Here is a 19,086-nt window from a genome sequence, read left to right as displayed (position 1 = left end):
TCATCGAATACACATGGGAACTACTTGAATAAACATCTATTATCATCTGATATATCAAATTTAATATTTAGCACAAAATGAACACATGATATAACCCCGTACTCTCATATGAATTTTTTGCACTGTTTGCTAGGAAATTCTACATAATTGTGTTTTCAGATGATACCTAATAATCCTTATGCCAGTTTATTGGGAAACGTAGAAGCAATGATAAGTTTTCCAAAAGATCATTCCCATAAACGAGTACAATTAACATACAATTTACCTGCCACTTTAGAGGCTTTCAGGGATAACTTCCGAGTATGTAAACTTGCCTCTACTGATCCTGTTGTCACATTCACCTCCGAAATGCGTGAAATGAAGACCATAGAAAAACGAGATAGAGAGGAATTAAAAACTTTGCATGCTATGTACCAGTCAAGAACGAGTACCACCAGTGTGCCACAAATATTTTTATTACTGCAGAATTCTAGGATAGTGCATTATTGTCACACACCTTTACTATTTTTGTCTCGGTAGTATAATAAGTTCTCTTAGAAAATAGCAAAATTAAAAATGTACTTTCAGTTGGCGTTTAAAAACTGCTTCTACTCGGGACCATTCTCTTTATCCATCCCAAGCAATACAAGTGGCTGACAAAATGGTAAATGAAGAGAAAGAAATGTGGCATACAGAACTATGCTACGGATTTTTTTCCGAGTATAGACATTACATGCAAACGCTTGGTTTTATGCCCCTTCAAATTGATAACCCTCACAATAAACCGGGGTGAGTTGATTCCTGTAAAATCTTTTTTATTCAATTGTAAGTGTGAAGACTGAGTTGTAGAACTTTTATGTAGTCTACTGTCGTGTATTTTTCTCTCTATTTAAATCAATCTCACTGTATAACCTTTTTCTCACTGCTAACTTCCACATTTTCTATTAATATGTGTGGGATCTTTTTTTCTAGGTAAACTATTCCTAATTATTTGAATTTTCATCCTATACTTTGCTCCGTATTCCATTTCTCTCCGAAATCTCAAATCGAGTACATTCATATGAATCAATTGTTTTTTGCTTGTTTTTTATTTTTTCCCCACGCCCGTCTCATATCCTTCCTATTCAGATAAAACATAGTAGTATCCGACATCAGAAGAAATTTGCAAGTCTTGTGGACAAATTATCGTATCGGATTTTAGATAATTTGTCCTCTATTCAAGTAACTCCGTTTCTCTTCAGCATGTGAATTATATTTTTATAAATGTATGTTTTTGTTTAGTTCAAATGTTAACTTCAATTGGAGCATCCGATTTCTTTAGTTATAAATCATAAAATCAATTTTGTACATAATTATTAACTATTGCTACCATATTATTTTATTATAAACTAATTATTTTAGAATATGGACCAAAGATAAATCATCATATAATAATGTATTTTACATTCAGAAAACTATTTTGGGAGGAATTTTGATTTTATCAGTGGAATTTTCGGAACCGTTTTTTATGACTAAACTTTTGGCAATAGAATGCAACAGACTGCAGAGTATCAGCTCTAGAGCATCTATAAATAGAGTAAGTAATTAAAATTGATACAAAAAATTATACACTATTCTTTAAACTGTTTAAAATTGGTGTAATAATAGACATTTATAGACAAATAGAAATTTATTTTATAATTATATATTATATAGGCGCTGTCAGTAAACAAAGGGAATTAAAAAATGATAATGAAAATCACGGTCACTAAGTAGAAAAAATATGGAACATAAAACATTTTTAATACTAAGGTACCATTGCCCATGTTCCCATACAGACATAAAAACAGCCTCCAACAACAAAGAAGTATACAATCTGGAACAATTTTTATACTGTAGAATAAATTTCGAACCTCCAAAACAAGAGAAAGAAATAGTACAATATACAAGATGTTAATACTACGCGCATACAAAAAAATACTATTACCAAAGACGAAGATGCTTTAAAATATACAGGGGACCATCTAACTGAACAATGTTACGCGAAGAAAGGATACCATATGTTATATGTATACTATGTGAGTGCCACCACTCAGCGAATAAAGGCTGCTCAGTCTACAAAAAAAAAACAGCAAAAACGATACCACACTCTTATACCAAAACAAAACCCACCTACAACACACATAATTACTGAACAAAACCTACAGCCTGTTGTCAGCTATGCTCAAATAACCATGAACCAGTCACGAGGCATACCAAATACTGCACCACATCCAGCAAACACACCTATAGCTCAAAACACGAATGATTTTAATGAACTTTAAAACATGCTAAGAAATCTTATGGAGTAGATTTGTATGTTGTTAAAATTTCTCACTACTGTCGTAAAATGATCAAGTTTCTTATAAATAGCCATATGGAATCCAGATGGCACAATCAAGCATCACGAATTAGACCCATACTCAACAAATCATATAAGGGCAACTAATATTAGCATATATGACTGGCAAAGCTCCCTGACAATCACTGCGAAATCAGAAGAATAATCAGGATCTAAAAATGCTTTAGGAACACAAATAAACAGTAATTGTCTTCCAACACAACCAATGCCCTATATGGACCACAATAAATCTAGGACATGTTATTTGACTTCACGATAATGAAGCGTTTATTAGATTCGAATTTCAATAGATTATTTTGCACTGTTTAATAATCATTTTATACAATTGATAAGAAATTCCCTATTATATTTTATATAATAGTTTAAATAAAGAATAACATTTTTTCATAAAAGTTTTCTTTATGGTTCCATATTTGAGGAACATATTGTGTATATAATACTCAGTGTCGGATTAAAAAGTGTACTATGTATTTTATTATATAAAAACTGAAATCATATAATCCTTGAAAGATTTATTATTATAAATTTGTTTAGTAATGTATCTTTACATTCGTGGGATAAGTATAGTAAGTTGATATAGGTCAGCGTTTGCGTTAAAAATAAACAATTTTATAAACAAATATACAAAATTAACAATTTATTTGATAGATTTAAGGTAATTAAATGAATAATTATCATATGATGATTTTATAAACGCTTAAAATAAAACGATCTAAGTTTAAAATAACTTAACTTCAAAAATATTGATTTTCACTAGATTTAAATTTAATAATCGAGTCTTCAAGAAAGTCTTTTTAAAATAATGTAAATAACAAGCTTTTAAACTAAAATATCTGTTTGAAACGATAAATCCTAATCACCTTTAGGAATTTAACTGTAAACAAAACGTGCTTTTCTATTGAAATGGATATATTTAAAAATAGCGGCTAAACTAATATGATTAATATTACTACAAAAGTTATACAACGTTACCAGCTTGAAATTGAAAAAAATTTATTAATGCAAAAATGAGACCAAAAACACTTTTTGAACGATAAAAAAATAGAAATCATATTTATAATAGGAATATGACTTTTAGTTAAAAAAATTAAACACTAATTAAATCATTGTGGAATCCACACAACATTATAGAGAAAGTACGAAGAAGGGCCCTATAGTGCACTAAGACACACAATGAGTTGCGTTCAATATGAGCAGTTGTTAACCAAAGCTGGCAACAGATTCCTTGCGTCTGTGATTACAATGCCAAACATTAAAAATGGGGCTCAAAGCTACTAAAAGTAATGGAAAAGAGGACAAAGATCCATATTAACTGTTGAACCGACCTATTGGTCAACTGAATAAACTTCCTGACCTAGGATTTTACAAGAGCATCCAAAAAGAATTTGTAGATGCACAATCTGTTGTATTGGGGAGAGAAAAGAAACAAAGCTACTGCTCGTTTAAGAGTATATATAAAACTACCTTATTCATAAAATAATATAACGGAAATTAGAAAAACTTATTGTCCTAAGATAGTGCAGTTTACAATACTCTCAAATAAACAGTTTCGGTAATCTACATATAGATGGCGCTACTATGACTACTTTTTTAATTATTGAGACAATAATAACACCTCCACTTACCAATAATTAAAACAACTCAGACAAACCAAGATTTTACAAAATTATCATGTTTGATATAATTTAAATTTTTTGTAAATATACATGCTATAATTAAATAACTCAATTCACCAACTTGCTTTTTAAAAACAATTATTTGGCAAACTGAGGATTTAATAATTCAAAGTTACAATTAGTTACACTAATCTGACTGGCGTACTAGACGAATATCAAACTAAATGAACGAAGTATTAGTTTTACAGACTTCTTTATATATTACTTCTTATCTTATACAATAATAATTATAAAATTAGATATATTTATGGTTCATTAGAGTCACATTAATAATTGAAGACTCTAATAGGGTTGAAGTGGAATCTATAAAATTGACAGACAAACTACACATAGACAAATTTATAGCAACGATAACTTAATGAGATTAGAGTTCATAATAATAAATAAGTAATTGATGATGATGCGCCGCTGTGAAGAAGGTTGTTTTGGATTACTTAACTCATCCCTCCATAAATTCAGAAAATCCGGGTTCGCATTTTTTCTGAGTTTCTTTTTGTATTTTTTGAGTAGGTAGGCCATTTATCCAAAGAATAGCAAATCTTGCTTGCAGATGAAGATGTCTTCTACATCTGGGCATATTTCTGTTACTGACCATTGCATATTTTTCTTAAGTAATACATAAGGATGAGGTAGTATAATAGTTTAGTTCAGGATGGGTATAAGGTATATTTTATACAATGTAAACGGGATTGGATTTATAATTGGTATGTATATCGAAAACAATACAATACTTCTTTTTATTGTTCCTTGTGTACTGAAAAGACTAATAATTTATTAGTTCCTGGAATTTAATTATTCTATCTTTGCCATATGTTGTTTGAAGAGAAAATATCAAATCATTTAATTGGTTTGAATTTAAAATGGAATTATTTCTTTAGCAAAAGATATTGCGTTATCTATACTATTGATTAAATATTGAATTTTATTCAACTGGTTTATAATGTTGTCTAAAATTAAGGATAAGTAAAATGCATGAGAAACATTGAACATATGTTGATCTATTTGTTGTAATTTATTGGTGATTATGTTTTGATTATCCGTTAGTTTTTGTAATTGAGATTCATACGCTTTGATTACTTTCGTCAATATCGAATGTTCTTTTGCATATTCACTTTGTATGGTTTCTTCATTGTTTTTAATTATTTGGAAGTATGTATTGAAACGTTCTTCGTCATCTGCGTCTAATTGAGTAATCCTCTTTTTGATTTGTGCTTAATTTTATGGTAAAGAAGAGTATTTTTCTGTATTGAATTTAAGAAATCGAGAGCATGGTTAAGTTTTCGATGAGTCATGAAGGTAATTCTTCGTGTCAGTATGATTACTTAAAGTTGTATTAATGTTTACTAATATGTGGTTAAACTGCTCGAGACATAACTATATTGCTAATATTAATATGGTATGCAAATGTATGTTGAGCATTAGTTATGTACGTGGAAGCTAGGGAGACGGGAAGAGCTGGGTTTCGAATTTTATTGATTTGTATTGCTGTCGCCATTTGAAGCGGTAAGAGTAGAAGAAAGATTTTTGTCATCTGGAAAAATAAAACATTGCGGTTTTATATTATTTTTATGAATTGTTCTTTTATTTTGGATTATAACATTATCGTTTTCCTCGATAGGAGGATAGGAGATGTTAGGGAATCATTAATTGAATTTGTTTATTTATTGCTTCGATATTTTCTGAATGTTCGTGCATGTAATTAGAGATAATTTGTTCTTTACTCAATTCGAGAGGGTTACGCTAATCAAGTTTTCCTCTAACGATTTCAAACTGTGTATATTTTAGAGCCCTTTGGGTTGAATTGTTATAGGAGAGTATGGGGTAATTTATTAATTGAACAATATTCGCATTTTATCTTTATTTTTTTTAGGGTTACTATGGTTTCCTGTAAGGTGGAGTGAAATCTTTCGATAGGACTATTAGAGTTGGGATTTCTAGGTGAACAGTAATGCATTTCATTATTGTGTAAGGAACATAAATTTTGTAGATTTTCGTTTTTGAATGTTTTATCGTTATCTGATGTTATTTTTCTTGGTGTGCCATAATTATTAAAGTATATTATTAATTTACCTATTATTTCGGTACCCGTTTGATTATTAAGGGAAAAACTATCAATGATTGTTAAAAATACGTATTATGTATGTATTATGTTTTGAAGGTGTCTATGTAAATATGATCAAAGGGTTCATAGCCTATAGGAGTAGGTATAAATACTAATTTGTTTAGGTGTCTCTCGTATTTTGATTTCTGACAAATCTCGCAAAGGTTAACATAAGTTTTTACATCGTTCTCTAAATAATAGACCTTTTTAAGGGTAGCAATGTTTTCTGTTATACCTCTATGAGAAGTTTTAGTCTCTTGATATAACTTTATTTTTTCTTGTTGGATGTCATTGTCTGTTACATCTTCCAATATTGAAGTGGTTATGTATAAAATGAAAGAACCTTTTCTAAAATATTTTTGAAAAACTCTTAATATTGGAGGTTTGAGGTTTTTAGTTTTAAAATACATTCAATAAGTCGATTTTGGAATGAAGTTTTCTTTTTGCAAATGTCGGTGATTTTTATATAAGTTTAATGGTTTTTTTATGTATGGGGCTCCTATAATGGGATTTTCTGTATTAGTGTGTGTATAGTCTCTAATTCGTCTCGTTGATTCTCGATGTTTTTATTGGGGTCTTTAGCTTTGTCGGGTTTAATTGTTATATCTGATAAAATTTTGACTTTTGGTTCTAAACTCGCATCTAAGGTATGTAAGATTTCGTCTAAATCGACAGTATGTAAGGTATGTAAGATTTCATCTAAATCGACAGTATCTAAGGTAGATCATTAGAATTGAAATTTGGAAAAAATGAAATATTGTCGTCGTCTTTTTTATCTATGGCATTAATTTAAATTCTTGAAAGGGCATCAGCATTTGTATTGTTTTTACCTTTTTTATATATAATTCAATAATCATGAAGTGGTTTATAATCGGAAACAATTTTAAATTTCTTTCCAAATAAATAGGGTCGGATATATTTTGTAGTCCACACTATGGCTAATAACCCTTTTTCTATTGTGCTATAATAAACTTTCGTTAATTGAGCCAAGGTTTTAATGAATTTTCTATAATAACTAATGAGACCTAGGAATTATTTGATTTCTTTAGAATTTTTTGGAATTGGAAAATTTTTTATGGCTTCAATTTTCTTGGGATTCGGTTTTATGACATCTGCTAAAAATTCAACGGATTTACATACAAATTCACAATTGTCTAGTTGGATATTCAGATTATTTTCTTGGAGTCTTTTAAATACTTGCTTAAGATGTTCATTGTGCAATATGTTCTTGTAAGGAAGTTGAGAATATTATTATGTCGTCCATGTTAACAAGACATATTTTGTTTTGTATATCTTTCAGTACGTTATCCATCACACGTTGAAATGTTGCGGGGGCGTTTTTTAAACCAAATGACATTCGTACATATTCGTAACGTCCATTTTCCACATTGAAAGCGGTTTTTTGAATAGAATTTGGATGTACTTCAATCTGGTGGAATCCAGAAGCCAAGTCTAGGGTTGTGAAATACTGACTTCTTCCTAATTTGTCTAAGATATCTGAGATGTTTGGTAAAGGGTGTCTGTCATCTATAGTGTTTTCGTTTAGTTTTCTGTGATCCGTTACTATTCGCCATTTTTGTTTTCCAGACGCGTCCATTTTCTTTGGAACGATCCAGACAGGGGCGGACCAAGGATTTGATGAAGGTTATGATTTTGTATGAATCGGTGTATCATCTTTTGTTTTTATTTCATGTTTGACACTATTAGTGGAAGTTAATTTTTCATTAGGTCTATGTACTTCTGGAAATTGAGAAATAAGATTTTTCAATTCCAGTTTTTCTTCTTCTAAGTCATACTTATAATTGATATTGGCAGAATTTATGTTATTTGAATCGAATTCTGGTTCTATTTTATTATTTAATATTTGTTTTATTTATAGTATACTCCCCATTGAATCCGATAACACTTCTTGCTCTATTTCGAGTATTAATTCATTTTTCTTATCCTCTGATTTTTAAAATCCATTCATTTTTTGATAAATTTTACTCGTAATCTTGTTTTTATCAAAGTTTCTTTCTCTTTTTCAATATTTTCCATTACTACTACTCATCTATTTGTAATAATGGAGTTAGTCTGTAGATTGAATAATCGATATCCCTTGACTGTTTCATTGGAATCCAAAATGACTTCTCAGACTTTCTGGCAGAATTTCTTCTTTTACTTTGGGGTACGTGTACCAATACAGTGGAACCAATTATTCTTAAATGAATTAAGTTTGGCTTATCACCACTCCAAATTTCATATGGTATATTGTCACTTGATCCAGATGCTATCGATCTATTTCGAAGATAGGCTGCGGCATTAACTGTTCCAGCCCAAAACTTTTTTTTCAAGATTTCTATTCATTCTTTCACTTGGACAATTTTGCTCTGGTGTTTGATTTTTGGTTTGATTTATTGTACCACTGTTCTTAATAAATTCTTAAAATTCTCTACCTACAGAATTCTCCAACGTTATCCCAGCCTTGGCCCGAGCTTGGGTAATCATTGGTATGGCCGAAGCTGAGTTAAGTAGCCTGACCCACGCATGGGTTAATACAGATACGCCGAAGCTAGGCTTCCCAGGACTGGCTCAGGCTTGGCCCCTTTGTCAACTCTGGGATTTCCTGTATGGGACCTTTTTTTTCACCCATATTACATATGTTCTTATTCGCTATATTTACACAAGAGACATAATTATTTATTTTACTTTACTTTGACATTATCGATTCTTGTGGTCCTTAGAACCCTATTATCGCCTTAATCAACATTTACACTATCTAAAAGCCATTGTATTTCATTACCACTCACATCATTTAATTTAATATAGTGAGCTTCATGGTACGCAAACGCTGTAGCTCACGCAGCCATAACATAACCGCTCCTGTCGACTTTTATGTACAGTAAATACGTTCGATTTTCTTTTCAGACTTTCGTCTTTTTAATTTTGTACTCTGATTCGAATTTGACTTTTCACGTAATCGGCTGTTTGATCTTCTTTTAATGTGTCAATTAGATCACCGGTATAAGTATATGAATCGGACAGAATATTTAACATGTTATTAAGTTTCTTCTTTTCCAACACTTTCGCACCTGCGCTTTTCAAGTCGTTCACACATTTTTCATAGTCATCACAAAATGTAGTTAATAAAATAAATAACTCATAATGAAAAAAGGTTTATTGCCTTTTAATAAGAACAATAAAAAACATATGTACTATAGAACATCTTACATAGAACTGAGGTCCATCAAGGTACGCGTCGGGCGTATATAAATATCATTAGTCTGTGGTTAAATTCTCATTTCTCTATTCTGTTCTGTAAAGGGTCCTGTAAATGATAGACTACGATTTATTTAGCTGTTTATTATTACTTAATATAAACACACGAGTACCCAGCTGTCGGCCATTGAAAAAGTGACAGAATCTTCCTACGTTGCCGTACTGTTTTAGTATTCGTGGAAATTCATGCTAACATAACCAATTCTATTATTTTCAATTTATTGTATTTCACATTAATATATCATCTAACTGAATTTTAATCCACTTAATCATCAAATATATGCCTTAATTGAGATTTTTTTAAAAATTATATATTTTTTATATTCCAGTTTACTTTAAGCTTCTTGGATGAATGTGACAGAGTAAAAAACTTGATGCATCTTCATTCTTTCACTTATGACTACCACTTACGATGTATTTATAATTACATATGTGGAAATACAGGAGTGAATAAAATTTGTGATGGATACAACGTACATCAGTTTTTAGATGATTTTTTAAAATACTACAATAAAGCTCCAAACTTTGCAAGGAATTTAGTACATACAGGTATAAAACTGGCAATGTACAAACCCATAAATAAATTTTTTTTAACATTGTATAAATTTTCTAGATACTTTGACAATTGAAGATTTAATTACAGAAGGCAAACAATTATTTGACTACCTCTTATCTAACGTAAACCAATATGATTTTCAAGTAATTCAAATGAACTCTCATGAAGGTGAATCAGAATATATTTTGGTGCAAGTGACAAGTGCTCCGCAAGTTTCATATAAGGATTCTCAAGATCAACAACATACTGATGATTTTGATATTACTTTAGTTGTGCACAATGTCTGTACACCCTTCAGTCCAAACGATAATGTGTTACATTTAAGATATTACCTCATTTTAACTTCAAAGAGGCAAGTATATTCATAAAGTTATCAATTTCCAAAATTTTAATTCTTAAAATGTATCAGTATATGCCCAATTTGAATTTGTTATACTCATGCCCACACTCAAGTATCGCAAATTTGAGAGCCACCAGTTACAGTTGTGATGAACTGTGTGTAGTTTTGTACTTCTGTTTTCATTAACGTAGTTACATAGTATTAAAGTTAATCTAAGAACCAAAATATACATTTTTTTTTTTCATTTAATGTTTGATACAAATTCTTGATTATTTATTACATAGCTGCATCTTTCTCTGAAACTTAACTCTAGTAAGTCCTTTGGAAGCATTAGAAAAATGTAACTTAGTTTCTAAGTAACAAATTTCCCAGCACTTTTGACAAATATCTCATAACTAATGTCCATATAAGTTGCATATAACAAATTAGTCAAAGGGTAACTTTACTTATCCTCCACAATATTGAAAAAGTGATTAGAATTGAATAGTACATTCTGATATACGAGAATAACTCAATCTGCCAAAATTATCTGTAGTGATTTGACATGCATCCAAATATTATAATAAAACAGAATATCTCTTAAAACGGATATATAAATTGATATCTATAAATAAATGCCGTTCTCTAATTGGAACTATCACAGAATGAAGTTGGTGGCTCTTTAGAGGAATTACCATAACATAATTAGTGTCTACAAATATCTTTTTCTTCTAAGAGGGCGTTTATATTAATAAAACTAAAATTATAATTTGTAGGACTATAATTAATGCTTTTTTTTATATAGATAAGATAAAACTGGTTTCCAACCTTTTCCACCACTTTCTAAGCTCTCTCTAAACTGTGCTAAGCCCCTTTTTATAATAATTGTTTCTTGTATTTAGTGTTTATTTCTGATTTTATAGTATTATTTGCATTACTCTATACTTCAAAATCACATTACATTAATATGCATTTAACGTTAAATTATCTAGGTTACTCAATTTAATCTTTGTCACTTTCATATCATCTTTAATATCGATTTCCTTTTTAATTGTGTGACACGTGCAAGTTTTTCCAATTGTGTATGAATTTTAAAAATAAGTGACACCTGAGGGTACATTTGCTTGAATACTTCTGCAGTTTTTAGGGCAATGTGTCAAAAGATATCAATAATAAATTACTGATTTTAACCTATGGGATGATGTTTCAAATTCGTTTATTGAGAAATTCCCAAAGATATATAAGTATACAGGATTTTGCTAAAAAAAGGTACCCACAATGCGTGCTACATTTTTTAAAGCGCACAATTGAATTCAAATGTTGAAGTTTCCCAGAACTTTTATGATATTCTAAAAAGCTACAAAAGCGAAGGTTGATATATGTTCGGTGAAGAGAACAAAATATTTCGTTTTTTTAATGTGAAAACTTTTCAAATTAGATGAATTTGTTTGCTTTTCATTGTCAGTAGGGACTCCTGTATATGCGCATTGTGTTACTATGTACATATACGCAATATAAAATTGTTAATTTTTTTTTAAATTTAGAGAAGTCTATCCAAAATCAGAAGTAGACGAAAAACTTGGAAAATTCCGAACAGTCTCATCAACAGCAAGAAGCCTTTCTGCTTTGGAACGTGAACCAAACGAATTTGCATACAATTCTGAGAAAAATGTCCATGATTCTGATATTCTAAGTTCAATGGAACAACAAAATTTTTCCATACATACAAGTAATGACACACTGAACAATGATATCTCTTTCACTACCCAACAATCGAATTCTTTGCCATATGTAGAAATAAACCAAGAATCTGTAAATTATTTAGGTTATTATTCATCACATGAGCAATTGATGCAGCAGCTGATTTTAGACAAAGCTAGCACCACCAAGAAAGTTATAGGTGAAATGGTTAAAAAAGGTAAAATAATATAGTTATGATATAAAATGTTTGTCTGTTTCACTAAAACTATCCACAATCACTTTTATAATGAAGTTGTCATTCAGAGCTGCCCTTTATGTTTCATGTAGATAAATTGGTTATCAAAAAGTGTGATAGATAGTGAAAAAAAAAACGATAATTGATCGTTTGGTTGTTTTCAGGAATGGTTCATTGCAGAACACATTTATTATGGAGCAGACTAATATACCCACAAGATTTTAATGGTTTAAGTTACGACGAATTTTTAGAATTGAAGAATTTAGCAAGATTAGAACATGTCTGCCAACTTCAACCCAATCTAAGACCTTTACTTAATCAACCTATAACGTGGTATCAAAATCTTGCAAAATTATTATTAGCTAGGTATATGGATCAAAACAGAAGTTTTATTTCAACGGATGGGAATATAGAGCATTATGTTATTTTACATCAGGATTACTTCAATGCCTTTATGCTTTTATCATTGGATCTACACACATCCCGAGGGGTAAGTTTGATTAAAAAATAAAATCAATATTCTCTTAAATCAGTTTTTGATATAGGCTGTACACTAAAATTAAATAACTCAATTCACCAACTTGCTTTTTTCAAAACAATTTATTTAGCAAAATAATTTAAAGTTACTAAGGGTTATGCTAATCTGACTGGCACACTAGACGAATATCAAATTAAATGAACTAAGCTATAAATGGTTACACCAATCTGACTGGCGTACTAGACGAATATCAGTTGAATGAACAAAATATTAGTTTCACAGGCTTCTTTACATTACATTAGTTCTTATCTTATACCATAAAAATTATGAAATTAGATAAATATATTTATGGTTCATTATTGTCACATTAATAATAATTAACTGAAGACGATACTTCAATGGGGTTGAAGTGGAAACTTACAGACAAACTAAAAGTTTATATCAAGATAAGTTAAAGAGGATAGAGTTCATAATAATAAATAAGTAATTGATGAAGATGCGCCGCTGGGAAGAGGGTTGTTTTGGATAACTTAACTCTAACATCTTCCTTTTATAGTGCATTTGTTGATAACCTTTTTCTTCAGAGACGTGAAAAATAAATCTATGTTTAATTCAGCTTCATATATAATAAATTTCTGCTAGCTTTTACTGTGAAGTGAACAGTAGAGAATAATTAATGTTTCTATTTTCTAATTTTAAAAAGCATCCAATAATTTATTTCTCTGAATATTCTCGATGGTACGTGATTATAGGTAAGGTACACCGATTCTTGTCACATTATGGAGTTGCCATATTCATATAAAATTTCTTTTATCGAATGAGAGATTAATAATACAATTGATACGGTAAATGTTGTCTATGGATTACTACTAAAGCTCTTTGGGAAAATTTTAAGTGAAATAGGATTTTCTATTCTAGTATCTTTGATGTTACAAAATTCATCTTTAGATTTGACTCATATGCTTTATGTTAATTGAAAGAATTACAATAAATGATGGTCTGCTCTCCTCTTTGATACATTAACCTGTCATTTCCTTTTTTTGTAGGAAATTTATGCAGTGTACCGAGAGCCTCAAAAGTATGAAGACATGGAATTTTCACAATCATGTCGAAAAGCATTATTAGATGGATTTGTCAACTTTATTTGTTTTTACCTATGGTCTGGAATGATTTCAAACTAATTTTGATCAATGTTTCACATTGAAACTGTTATTTTATAGAAAAAGCAATTTTTACCATTAGATATATTTTTATTATAAAAATTGTTAACTGTTGGTTACAAGACGATTCTATTTTTAGATATTGTTATGATTACTCCCATTTATTTTATTTGTTATTGTTTTTACTCCACCTTGTTTCAACAGGAGCTCAGTATACTGTGATATATTTGTACAAATGAAAATATTCCTAGTGCCTGACAATTTAGTGTTCTATAGTATACTGTCAATTTTAAATACTTTATTTTAATATTTGATATTTTAATAAGTGCCATGTTTTGTGCCAATGAATAAACCATTTTCCAGATGGCTGCGCTTAATTTAAAATCATTACCTATATCATTATGCATACACAAGATCATCTAGTAGCTAAAAAATATTTAGTAGAAGCCCTAGGTGTCTTATTGTGAGCAATATTTTGTATGAAATCTTAGGCTACATAAAGTTCTATACAAAATGAGTGCACTCTAGTAAAAATACACTCTTGCGACTTTCTCAACAACACTTGAAGCGCCTTCCCAGTGCATATGACCAAGCAGACCTAACTTGCTATCTCACTCGCACCCACCCATATATACCGTCTCACGCTCGCTCCTATAGCTATCCTACATGCTTGTCTGGCAAGGGGTTGGAACTATCAAAAATGTCTAGCTATTGAGGAAACATTATCTAATTATTACCCAAGTATTATATATGAAATTCAGCTTTTATACTATAACGTACGTAGAATTATAATTTCATGAAAAATAAGGGTGTCTGGCAAGGGGTTGCCATGATGTTAAGTGTCTGGCAATTAATGACGTGATTTTTAATAATATTCTGAAGGTAATACCAAAAAATCACACTTTATTATTTGATGAATTTAGATCGGTATTTTACACACCTTTAGTACCGTTTACCTGCCAAAGCCAGGGTAACCCAAACTTCATAATGGTCTATCGTTCTTACCTGTGTTAGGAGCATGCGCTGACAAGTTCTCAGCCTTTATAAAATAACGAAGGTCTGGGGTTCACGGGCTCTTAGACTATAATGTTATAACTATACAGGAGACTTTGACCTACCACCATGATCCTGAATCTTCGACTCCAAAGCTAGTAAGGATTAATAAATCGGGCAAGGTGTAATTTTTTTAAGACACAAAAGGAATTTTGCATGTAGCAATATTGTAATCCTTTGAATCATTCATAAAACAAAACTTTTTTTATGAAAACAACATAGAACTCAAAAAACCATGAAAATCAGTGAATTGAAGTGTGAAAAATTGAAATATCTGTTCTATTCACCAGGTTTGGATTTTTCTGGCTTCTGGCTGTTTCCATATCTCAAGAAATTTATGCATGGAAAACGATTTCCAACGAATATAGGGGTGGTAGAACCCGTTTAACATTTCTAAAACGTTGTATGGGATCGAATTTTTCGAATTAACAATATCAATTTTGTAAAGATCTTCAGCCAGAAAAAACATAAATTGTTTATTCAACTAGGAGGAAGCTTAAAAGAAAGATTAACAATCCGCATCATTTGAAAACCACATATTGTAAAGAAAGTTAGTTTCTCCAGAGTGGCGGTAGATGGTGCTATTAGATATACTGCTGATGCGCGTAGTAGTAGTATAAAATCACAAATTAATTCAAAATCAAATTATGGAATATTATGGAGAAGAAAAGGAGACACGATATCGAAAGTGCAATTTGACAGGAAGCACCCTGTGCGACAGAAACTAGTATAGCATGATTTGAAGGAAAGATACAAAATGTTCGACGGTAACTACGCGAAATCTGGTCAGAGCTGAGACTGAGTGATGGTAACATACAGCACATCATTGCGTTACAATATTTCAACATGTGTTACCAGGTTACCCCATGTTTGCGATGATTAGAAAGCCGCACGAATGATATGCAATCATTTTACATTTTTTCAGCGTTATCATTCTGACGGCCAGCATTTCATCGACCACAGAGAATAAAACTAATCTTTTCGTTGGGAATGTTGAGTATCGTGTATACCATTAAAGCAACACAGGAATTATTGGAACTACCCATAAAGAAACAGGGATCGGATTTATATTAAGACGAATAAAAGTGGAATATAGGTTCTAATACATATCTAAATGAAGTGAGTGATTATGCCTAAATGTGATGTAATATGTGTGATAATTATTCCTTCATTCAACATGTAACCACATTTTTTTCACCCCTTGTATATTTCATTAGTGAATCTTTTGTTAATAAATTTTAATAATACTACACCTGCATATTTTATTTTATCGTTTTGAAACCCAATGAATCCAATTAAGGTAATTAATTTCTTGATTACATGAATTTTTCTGATTCGTTTTGTCAATGTTGAACTGTATCAACGAATTGATGAGGTTAACATTCAAACTAAATTTAAACCTATAAGCTTTTATAGAATATAAAAGTCCTTTATGATTCAAAACAAGGTTTTTAAAAAGATTTGATTTTTACTTATATCCATTTGCCATATCGTAATCTGATATAAAGCAGAAATGCTTAGAAATAACTTTCCAATATTCTGTAGTGTTTATTAACATCAACCGATTTTTTTCGGCGTTGTGAAAACGTTTGAAATTTGATTTTTTGGAAATAATATCTCAGGAACGGATTATATTACAGCCTCAGAGGAAAAACAATATATTAAAAGTGGCCGTGAGAAACACGTGAAAATTATTTTCAGAATTTTAGGTCCAACACTAGACCCCGTATTTGAAAATATAGAATTAAAAAGTTTTAAAATTTTTAAAAATTTCCTCAATTAAACGATAATCGAATTTTTCAATTAATTTTGTGCATTTTTCATTTCGCAAGCTCTAGTTTATCTCTTCAAGTAAAGGGGAGCGGCGGAGAGTGGGAACCTTGTTATGAAAAAATGCTTATAAATCCGGTTCTGTTTAGCCAGCAGTACAAAATATAAAATTACACACAAATTTAATCAACAACGTGAATTCTAGATGACGTTGCGTCATCTATTTTATATTTATTTATATATTGTAGTTTCTCGTGACAAGTTTAAATAGAAACATAGAAGTTTAAGTAGATCTTTTAAATGTAAACTAAATTAAAATTAAAATAGCGAATACCGTATGTCGATATCTTTTTCTGTTTCGAGGTATGTTTAAAAACAACAACAAATACATACACGGCGATCCTGAAAAACTTTTAAGTTTTGTAAACAGATGAGGTTTTGTTTCATAGTAATGGTAAATTAAATCGCCATAATATGCACCACTGGCACGAAAGGAATCCCTGTTGGATACAGAAGATTTTATTTAAATTTGTCGAGAAATCACAATATCTAAAATATATGAAACGACGACTTCTAGCATTCACGTTGTTGATTAAATTGCTTAGAAATTATATATTTTGTATTGCTGGACAAACACTTTTTCAAACAAAATTAAGTTTACATAAATCGGATAAGCAGAACCGGTCTACCAAGCATTTTTTATAAAACTGTTCCTACTTTCCCCTAATTCTTATTTGGAGAGATTTTTCAAGGATAGCTAGATTTAAAAAAATAAATAAATAGCGCCTTCTAGCGTATACGTTACTCATTAGGTTGTTTCGAAATTATAACTCGCACATTGGTAGAAAGGAGCTTTCTTCAAAAAGACTAAGTTTGCATAAATAGGTTAAGTAGAACTGGACTTACAGGCGTTTTTTCATAATAAAGTTCCCGCTTCCCCCCACCTCTTATTTGAAGTGTTAGACTAAAACTGTAAAATCAAATATACGCTGAATTTCTTGAAGAATACGATAATCATAGTCTAAATGCATCTTAATTAGGCAAAATTTGTAAATCATTCATTTTATAATTTTTGGTATTTAATTACGCCCTCTGGCGGTTGACCTACAACTCTATAAATAATTTTCAGTTTTTTCTCGAGGTCACTATTGTTTTAAATTTTTTTTTCCCGAAGCTGTACTATAAACGGTTCCCGAGATATGACCGAGAGCCATTCTTAAGGGACACCCGGTACACTTTGAAAATTATAACTTTTTTTCGAAAAAATAATAAAAAAATTTCTCATATGTCATCAACTTACGTAAATATTATACATCACCTAATTAAAGTAGTTCACCCAAATTGAAATAAACAGTAAATTTTTTTATAAGAGACGGCTCCACAACAGGTGTTCTACAAAGCTGACCTTCATTTATTCTGATATTCATTTTTATGCACGATTTTCGCAAATTTTTCCAACAGTTTTCTTGGTACAAATGATATTATTATACTGTACTAAGCAGAAAAAATACCTCATAAAAAGAGTGAACATTTTTATTTACAAAAAGGAACGTACTAAGTACAATTAAACCCTTACGGGTGTAAGACATGCGGTTGAATTTCTTTTTCATGGAGTCTTTGTTTCAAAATTCTCTACATTTATTTTGGTCTTTTGTTTATGGCAGCACACCATGTAATTTCTTCACTTTGTTCTCAATCGCTTTGTTGATTTATTCCATACAGGTCTTTCTTGATCTCCCTTTGTTTCTCACTCTTACTGTTCTTGCTTCTAGTATTCTTCTTGTAATCCTTTCCTGATTCATCCTTTTCACATGTCTGAACCATCTTAGTTAATTTTCTTCTATATATTGCTTTGCAGGTTTTATATTTAATATGTGTCTGTATGTTTCATTTTTGATGTGATCTAATCTAGTGTTGTTCTCAATTTTCCGGAGGAAACTCATTTCCAATGTTTGTTTGTATGGGTATAACTACTCTTCTATAAATTCCTAGAAATGATTATGTATTTTACAACAGTATTATATTACAACACTACCCAGAGACACTTGTGATTCGAAGTGGGTTGACATAAGTACTTTCCTAAATATTACTCCCAAAAAACAAGTATGAAAAAGACTGAACTGTGCAATAATTATTAATTAAAAGTAAGTATTACTTACTTACTATGGCTTTCAGTATGGGTTGAGGAGTAGATTTGTTTCCAAAGAAAAAATTAAAACCCTTCCTCTGCATACGTGACATTCTAGATCTGTTAGTACACCATGGTCCGACAAGCAAATTTGGGATATATATCTGCAAAACAGAAAGAAAATTGTGAGACTTTTAACTAAGATAGCTCAGGAATATGAAGTATAAGTTTGTAAGAAAACTACAACAAAGGTTGGTTGAGGAAGAAATGACTTGCCTGAACTTGTAAGCAC

At 30.5% G+C, this 19,086-nt stretch overlaps 1 protein-coding gene across 2 annotated transcripts in view; it reads left to right on the top strand.

Moving 5' to 3' along the window:
• Positions 1-14,207, top strand: part of LOC130893985 (KICSTOR complex protein SZT2-like) — a 41,241-nt gene extending 27,034 nt beyond the window's left edge. For both annotated transcript variants that reach the window (XM_057800460.1, XM_057800469.1), the window contains exons 31-38: positions 160-515; positions 568-768; positions 1,381-1,555; positions 9,724-9,943; positions 10,008-10,302; positions 11,814-12,187; positions 12,370-12,695; positions 13,730-14,207. In XM_057800460.1, the coding sequence (XP_057656443.1) occupies positions 160-515; positions 568-768; positions 1,381-1,555; positions 9,724-9,943; positions 10,008-10,302; positions 11,814-12,187; positions 12,370-12,695; positions 13,730-13,864 (2,082 nt within the window). In that variant the 3' untranslated portion in view covers positions 13,865-14,207. The remainder of the gene's footprint in view (positions 1-159; positions 516-567; positions 769-1,380; positions 1,556-9,723; positions 9,944-10,007; positions 10,303-11,813; positions 12,188-12,369; positions 12,696-13,729) is intronic.
• Positions 14,208-19,086: the final 4,879 nt, after the last annotated feature.

The sequence above is a fragment of the Diorhabda carinulata genome, chromosome 1, assembly GCF_026250575.1.
Source record: "Diorhabda carinulata isolate Delta chromosome 1, icDioCari1.1, whole genome shotgun sequence".
Lineage (NCBI taxonomy): Eukaryota > Metazoa > Arthropoda > Insecta > Coleoptera > Chrysomelidae > Diorhabda > Diorhabda carinulata.
Note: the sequence above shows the minus strand (reverse complement) of the source record. Positions and strands in the feature narration are given on the sequence as shown.